This window comes from Solanum tuberosum, unplaced genomic scaffold (assembly GCF_000226075.1).
Source record: "Solanum tuberosum cultivar DM 1-3 516 R44 unplaced genomic scaffold, SolTub_3.0 scf00262, whole genome shotgun sequence".
Lineage (NCBI taxonomy): Eukaryota > Viridiplantae > Streptophyta > Magnoliopsida > Solanales > Solanaceae > Solanum > Solanum tuberosum.
Window position 1 is genome coordinate 817,638 of NW_006239186.1, and position 8,384 is coordinate 826,021.

General features: G+C 33.0%; 2 protein-coding genes across 2 annotated transcripts; both read right to left on the minus strand.

Annotated features, from left to right (window-relative positions):
* Positions 1–683: 683 nt before the first annotated feature.
* On the minus strand, positions 684–1,112 carry LOC107062726 (uncharacterized mitochondrial protein AtMg00240-like). Its single transcript, XM_015313690.1, has one exon. It carries the CDS (start codon positions 1,110–1,112, stop codon positions 684–686), a length of 429 nt encoding a protein of 142 aa, XP_015169176.1.
* Positions 1,113–5,344: 4,232 nt separating this feature from the next.
* Positions 5,345–7,004, minus strand: LOC107062729 (putative Myb family transcription factor At1g14600). Its single transcript, XM_015313692.1, has 4 exons — positions 6,762–7,004; positions 6,520–6,689; positions 6,354–6,430; positions 5,345–5,417 (listed from the first exon to the last, which is right to left on the minus strand). The coding sequence occupies exons 2-4, from the start codon at positions 6,668–6,670 to the stop codon at positions 5,349–5,351; spliced, it is 297 nt and encodes a 98-aa protein (XP_015169178.1). The 5' UTR covers positions 6,671–6,689; positions 6,762–7,004; the 3' UTR covers positions 5,345–5,348.
* Positions 7,005–8,384: the final 1,380 nt, after the last annotated feature.

Here is an 8,384-nt window from a genome sequence, read left to right on the forward strand (position 1 = left end):
TATAACTCTCAACGAGTATTTATAGTTTTCAAAAATCTGTGTTGCAGCGGATCATTCGGCAACATTAGTCGGAATCATCGATCAACTCGGCGATTCACCCTTTGGTGTAGTTCATCATCGTCTTGCACCATCCTTCGACATCGTCGTGTTCTGGGTCATTGGGGGACATAGTACTGCTTCGCGAAACTTCTCGGCGATGCGCCAACTGCTCCCTTTTTCCACCGACTTAATCATTTCCTTCAAGCTCAGCACACTGGAACAAAAGGAGAAGTGAGACCCTTCGGCGACTCGCCAAGTGGACTCGACGATCCTCAGGCCTTCATTTTCTTGTTCTTTTCAGCCTTTTTGCTCCTTTTTGTGCCTAAGTGTCCATGCTTCCACTAATACTTCAAATACCTGAAACTTAAGTGTTTTCATTAGATATTTAGACTAAATAAGCATTTGAGGACACTATTTCTATTAAAATAAAGCCCTAAATGAGTCCAATTTGTGGACTCATCAAATTACTACATCAAAAATGATCTTTAGCGGTAATTAATTAGCAATTGTCGATAAATATATATTTTTAGCGACAATTAACACTCTTTGTATATGTCTCTAAAGGCTTTAGTGACATTGGATCTAATGGCACTTAACTATTGCCGATAAAGACTTTAAGCACTCTTTATTAATGTGTCTATTTATTACCGATAAAAGTTGTTTTTGTAGTAGTGAATACAGTATCCTGTGACAGACATTCTTGTGGCTCGACAACTACCCCAATCTGAATCACAAAAGGCCTTTAAAATAAGATTGTTTGTGGAAGGAAATAACAAACCTTGACCTGGAGTACCCTTGATATATTTGAGAATTCGCACAACAGCATCCCAATGAGGTTTTCTGGGGTCATGCATAAATTGGCTAAGTGTCCGAACATAATTGACAATGTCAGGCCTTGTGACGGTGAGATAAATCAATCTGCCAACTAGTCTTCTGTATTTTGTTGGATCATTCAGTATAATTCCATCTGTAGAAGCGAGCTTCAAATTTTGTTCCGTTGGAAACTTTTCAGGCCTTACTCCTAAGATTCCTGAATCTTGCAAAATTTCTATTGCATATTTTCTCTGAGACATAGAGATGCCCTTCTTTGAACGAGAAAACTCAATACCTAAAAAATACTACAACTCTCCAAGATCTTTAACGCGGAAGCGTTTGAGAAGAAACCTTTTGATGAGTTCAATTTCTTGAAGATCATTTCCTGTGAAAAGTATGTAGTCAACATAGATAAGTATTGTTGTGAATGATGAACCTTTCGCCTTGGTGAAAAGGGAATAATCAGCCTTTGATTGTTGAAAACCAGCTTTACGAATAGCTTCTGAAAATGTGAGAAACCAATTTCTCGATGATTGCTAAAGGCCATACAAAGATTTGTGAAGCTGACATACAGTGTTCTCCCCCTGTCCGTGCAGACCTGGTGGAGATTCCATGTACGGCTCTTCATGTAGGGCTCCGTGAAGAAAAGCATTTTGGACATTCAATTGATATGCGAACCAATTTCTAGAAAAATGAACTGTAGGTATACAACGAAGTGTCGTGAGTTTTGTTGTAGGAGAAAAAGTTTCTTGATAGTCGATTCCCTCAATCTGAGTATATCCCTTTGCGACAAGACGAACCTTATTACGCTCAATCGTTCCATCTGATTTGTATTTCATTTTATACCCATTTGCATCCAATAGGTTTCTGACCAACAGGGTGTGGAACTAAGCTCCAAGTCTTGTTATCTTTTAATGCTTCTAATTCAGCATTCATGTCTTGTCGCCAATGTGGATCAAGAACAGCCTGAGCATATGATGAAGGTTCTGTGTGACCTATAATGTCAGCTAGAAAAATGCAATGTGTTCAAGATATGTGAGAGTAAGAAAGATAATGAGAAAGAGGATATCGAGTACCTAATGTTGGACTTGGCATAGCAGAAGATTGATTGGCTTGAGCTAGCAATATGTAGTCTTTATGCCATTCAAGAGTTTTTTTTAGACGAGCAAATTGTCTTAAAAGAGGAGATGAAGGAACCACATCCTCTAAAGTGACTGGAACAGATTCAAGGGTTTCATCAGACGTTGGATTTTGAACGAGTTGGTTGGGATTGGCAAGATTGTCATCTGTTGTATTTTCAGATTGGGTGGGATTGCTGGAAATAATTTCAGATTGGGTAGGAATACTAGAAAAAATATCTGATTGAGTAGAATTGCTAAACATGTCCTCCGTAATTCTGGGTTCATGAGATTCTACTCTCTGGATAGATAGAGGTTGAGAAAATGAGATATCTTTTATGACAGATGGTGGAGAGGACCAATTGTCAAATATACTAGAAGAGGATTGAGGTGATAATGAGGTTGAAGTTGGTGTAACTGAACTAAAAGGGAAGATAGTTTCAGAAAATTTGACATCACGACTTATAAAAAAATATTTGGTTTCCAGATCATAAAGCTCATAACCTTTTTGACCAGTACGATAACCAATAAAGATGGAGTGTTTGGCTTGAGAATCAAACTTTTTTTTATGTTTAACAACAGTAGCATCACAAACAACCAAAAACTTTTAGGTGACTAAGGGATGGTGATTTATGATATAGCAATTCATAAGGAGACTTAAAATGTAACAATGAAGTTGGTAATCGGTTAATAATATATACAGCAGTCAAAACACATTCACCCCAAAAAGTGATTGGCAAGTGAGCTTGAAAACGTAAAGCTCGTGCAACATTTAAAATATGACGATGCTTGCGTTCAACTACCCCGTTTTGTTATGGAGTGAAAACACAAGTTCGTTGGTATTCAATTCCATGAGAGTGAAAAAAAAATTCATTGGTTCAAATTCTTTTCCATTGTCTATCCTAATTTTCTTAACTGAAGCATGAAATTGGTTTTTAGTAAATGATATAAAAGATTGCATAATATGAGAAGTTTCGGACTTGTATTTCATAAGAAATAACCAAGTACATCTTGTAAAATCATCTACGATAGTAAGAAAAAAATGAGCCCCTGAATCAGTAAGTACTCGATGTGGACCCCAAACATAGCAATGTAATAAGTCAAATGGAGAACGAGTAGATATGTTACTCAATGGAAATGCAAGTCGTGTCTGTTTAGCCAAAGGACAAACATCACAATTATTAGCAAAGGAAACATTACGAGAAGGTAATAGTGGATCAATTAATCTAAGGCGAGAAGGTGATGGGTGTCCTAGACGCATGTGCCATAAATCTCTTGGTTGTGAAACTTGATGAGAAATGGGTGGTTTCTAAACTGGTGTCATGTAATAGAGACCAGCATGATGTTTACCCGAGCCAATCATCTTCCCCGTAGCCAAGTCCTGTAATACAAAAAAAAAAGTGGGAAACATAAGGGCATAACAATTAAAGTCATTACTGAGTTTGCTAACAGACATTAAATTTAAACGAAAAAAGGGAACATGTAAAACATGGTTTAAGGTATTAACTGAGTTAAAAGGTATTGTTCCAGTGGAATGAATTGATACTGGTGACCCATTGGGTAAATTGACAATGGGTATAGATGGAGATTTTGTTTGAGTGAAGAATGTGGAATCAGAAGTAATGTGATCAATTGCTCCACTGTCCAAGATCCATGGCCTAGTGAATGCAGAATTAATTGAAACATTATGAAAAAGAGATAAACCTGCTGCATTTGCATAAGAGTCGCTATTACTGGCAAAACTATTATTTTGCGTGAACAAACTTACTGCCTGAGCAATCTGTCGGAGTTGTTCTGCTGAAAATCCATGTGAACCATTGGTATCTTGCGAGTGAATCTCATTCTTAGATTGGTGAGTGTATATTACATTAGAAACATGAGAAGGATTACTCTGAGATCCACGTTGTTGTCGATTATTTTGGCTTCCTGAGTTGTTGGGACACCAAGTGCCATTTTGAAACTTACATTTATCCTTTGTATGACCTTTTCTATTGCAATGCTTGCAATGAAATTTTAGAGTGCGTTAATTCTCAATTGTGTGTCCTTCTTGATTGCAATGCTCACAATGCTTATCCTTGGATTTGTTGAAAAAACTATTGGTACGCCTTTGAACTGCAGTCGCAATAGAGAAACTTTATGTTGATTCCGACGTCATTTGTCTCTGTGTTTCCTCTTGAATAACAAGTGAATATGCTTGGCGTACATTAGGTAGGGGAGACATCATGAGAATATTAGATCGAACAACATTATAGATATCATTAAGACCCATTAGTAATTGCATTACATGGTCTTCTTCAATTTGATCGGTGTGTGCTTTAATTTGATTGCAAGTGGGAAATGTTCGAAATGTATCTAACTCATCCCAAAGACCTTTGAGTTTTGTGAAATAGGAAGAAATATTCATGTTACCTTGTGAGAGTGAAGCCAATGATTTTTGAATCTAATAAATTGCTGGTGCATTCTTTTGAGAAAATTGATCTTTAAGATCCTATCATACTTGGTGAGTCGTCTTGGCATGGATGACTCCTTTAGCTAGATCTGGTTCCACCGAGTGAGCAAGCCATGATAAAATCATATTATTGCATTAATTCCGCAATGCATACTCTGTTGGCTTATCTATTTTCGACGGCGGTTCAATTGATCCATCGATAAAAGATAGTTTGTGTTTGGCTGTGAGAGCATGTATCATTGATTTGCTCCATGATGGATAATTGATCCCATTCAACTTGATTGGAACAAGCATGAGGCTGGGATGATCTGAATGTTGAAGAAAATATGGATTTGATGTATTTATATTGTTACTCTTATTGCTAGTGTTTGAACTTTTGGAATGAAAGCTCTAATACCATCTTGGAAAAGAAGAGAACAATATATTTTGCTAAAGTGATTTTCTTTATTCACAATCTGATATATATATATACAGCTTGATACAAATCAATCTAACCTAGCTTTAGGTAAGAAATCGTGATCTCCAATTAATGGGATTTGATCTACTAATATGGAAACTAAATATACAAGAATATATGTACAAGATATGTATTTCTCAACATAGCGCTAAACCATATCAAACTTTTTCTTTGTAATATTGTAAGCTTAATTATTCTTCAAATTGATATTATGTGGCAGTGTGAACACAACAAAAAATAATAAAATTTATCCAAACGTTATATTTATCAAAATAATAAGAATAATACGATACATACATTATAAAATAATACGTTAGGACCGTCCAAATTAAACAAGCTGTAAGTATCATACTAGAACTTCTTTGCATATTGATCTCTGAGCTTAATTACTTCTTTGCTGGTCCTGCATGTTTCTCCACATTGTATTAAACACAATTAATTTTGCCAAAAATAATTGGATGTTCTTAATTAGTTATAGTAGCAACTTGCCTTTACTAGTACTTCTAGTGGTGCTCATGATGTCTTTACTCTGTCTGTACTTCTGAAAAATAGAATGAACTCAAATATATCAAGAAGTGTTAAGCAATCTCAGAAACAATATATATATATATGGGGAAAAAAAGGAATTGCCCTATTTAATTTAACATAATATATTTTTTGCAGGGTTCAATTATCTTAAAAAGGACAATTTTATATTCAAATTTGTAAGCGGTCATAGAAACAATTTCCTCATTCATCATCATCCGAACCCCTCTGCCCTCTTATATTTTTCCTTCGTTTATATACAGTCGGATCCAGAATTTAAAGATTTCAAATATCACATTACTTTGAACAAAAATCACTAATTTTTCAACGAACATCGGAATTTGACTCATTGGTAAAGGATTTGCGGTAGAAAATCCATTGAAAAAGTTACATACTAGACAAATTTCGATGGATTCTGTCAAGGATGTGACACCTAAAACTTCCAAATAGGCAAACGTTTGGTTGGTTGAGGTAGATTAGGCCATATCGGACCTTAATAGATCTGCCCCGTGCCTTCTTTAATCTACAAGTAGGACTAAAATTAGGGCGGCTTTCTACGGGTAAGTCAATTGTCTTAAGGTTTCCAAATTTGAGAAACCTTATTTTCTTTTATGAAATTATAATAAGTTATAGGTATTTAAAAAAAATTGAGTATTATTTGTATAAAATATAAACTTTTAATATCACAGGAAAAAATTAATAGAAGTTTAACAAATCCATAATATTGTCTCAAGAAAATTTAAATGAATGGACTTTAACAAACTTCATAAAAGAAAAACATTAAAATTTAAGGTCTTCATTTGAATTTGGCTTTAAATCACTAATGTATTTGAGCCGGCTTCAAGTGGATCTACCCCTCCATGCATAATGATGATTTAAAATTAAAAAAAGCTTATAACACATGCATTTTTATTTTTTATATATATTTTTTGTAAACACATGCATAAATTACCTGGAGATGGCTTTTGATATGGTCTGGTGTGATATCTTCATCATCCATAAGTTTCACTATATTCTTCGGTGTTGCTTCTGCTCATTACAACATATACGTTAATATTTTAAATTTTGAATCTATCTTTGTGTATATATTTATGGTGGTATATAGTAAGACGACGAACCATAAGGACCTCCTAACTCATTCACAGCTTTAACAAAGAGCTCATGGAGTTCCACTGTCCATCTAAACCTTGGCTTTCTGTTCAAGTCATGACATGACACAACTTTTTCAGATGACGTTTCTCCCTTGTACTTCTTTCTATTTTCCGGCATACTATATTTCTCCGAATTCCTGTAATCCATATTGAAATTGAATACAAAATCAAAAAAAAAAAAAAAAAACTATAGAATAGAGAATAATTACCTTCACGAAATCAATTTTTAGTCTCACAATCTTCTGTTATGTTACCTGATGAAATGTAGATCGAAGTCAAAACCTTATGTACAAGTGAAGTTACTATATTTGGCACGAAATTTTTTGGAAAAAAAAAATCTCTTTTAATCATTGATAGCTAAGTGAACCTTGCATGCAGCCTAGAGGTGAAATAAATAGATGGATTCCCCTACTCGTAATAAGACAAAACATTAATACCATAATATATAATTATTTTCGATATTTCACATATTTTGCATAAACTTAAAATTTTGAATTTGCTAATATTATTTCGAGCCAATCTATTATATTATTAGGACTTAGGAGTATTTTTTTTTTCTTAAATAAAAATTAACCTATGATTACCGCGTCTTTTCATATATTCTGATTTTTAAATAATTCAACCTTGTAAAGCTTCCCATTTTCAAAAGTTTCATGATAACTCTATCACTTTCCTTTTCGGAATAACTTCTTCCTTTTTTGATAGGTGAGTTTTTTTTTGTTTTTTTAGTTTAAGTTATAGTATAAATCTTTATACTATTAGGGTCCTTTTGTTTGCGAATTAAATTATTTATGAATTATAATTTTTAGACTCATTTATTTCATTTGAGACGTGGGATAAAATAATCTCATGTATGATAAGATATCATTGGATATTCGTTTGGCCAAACTTCTAAAATCAACTTATTTCAAAAGGTAATTTTATTAAAAGTGTTTTTAAAAAAGCTTTTTGGTAAGAAATTGTATTTGACAAATAAATTTTAAAAGCACTTATGAGCAACATATAGTATTTGCCCAAACTTTTAAAAGTGGACGTTCTAAGTTATTTTTCTCACAAGTGTTTTTTTAAACGTATTTTGGGGCAAACATTGTTTTTTTTAGCTTCTGAAAACCTACTCTATAGAAGCACGTAATTTCTCCCAAAATTTTGGCAAAACATCTCATTTTTGGGAAATAATTACTAATACTTTTGATCTTTTAAAAGCTCCGCCAAACCAACTATGCTTGAGATAAATTTTGTATTGCATTTGATTGAATAAATAAATTTATACCATCAAATTAAATATAATATCAATTTTATCTCAATTTTAATCTTGAGATATATATCCATCTAAGTATAATTAGACCTATTGTATCATGTTACCTACTTTTTAGATGCAATCGGCAAGTCATAATCTAGGTATTTGCCCTTTATAATAAGTAATTGAATATTTTTTCTTTACTTTCTAGTTTGATTTTTAATTTTTTAATTTTGCTGTGTTAAGAATCTCTTCCAGGCTCAAAATAATTTGTCTTTATGCTCTTTAACTAATCATTATTGCTTAATTCAAATATCTATCAAGATATTTTGATATATCACAACTAATCTTTAATTTTTATATGATTTGTAAAAAAATTATTATATATTAAATAGAAATAGCTAAGTTCTTGGACAAAATATAACAAAACTTAAAGTAATAAAGAATCCACTTAATTGATTTAATTTAATTTTAATATTTTAAAAAATAACTTAATTAATTTAATTTTCTTTTAATAAAATTCGATCCAAATCGAACCGCAAACCCAATCTTTACTTTCTCAAAGTGCTCGTCCTTCTCATGAGTATCGGATATC

Bases quoted from the DNA above. Each gene is read 5' to 3' on its own strand.
- LOC107062729 (XM_015313692.1), bottom strand. From the start codon at position 6,670: ATGCCGGAAAATAGAAAGAAGTACAAGGGAGAAACGTCATCTGAAAAA. The intron at 6,431-6,519 runs GTTCGTCGTCTT...TGTAATGAGCAG, and splicing joins TGAGTTAGGAGGTCCTTATG to AAGCAACACCGAAGAATATA. The intron at 5,418-6,353 runs GTAATTTATGCA...TCTATTTTTCAG, and splicing joins ATATCAAAAGCCATCTCCAG to AAGTACAGACAGAGTAAAGA.
- LOC107062726 (XM_015313690.1), bottom strand. From the start codon at position 1,112: ATGTCTCAGAGAAAATATGCAATAGAAATTTTGCAAGATTCAGGAATC.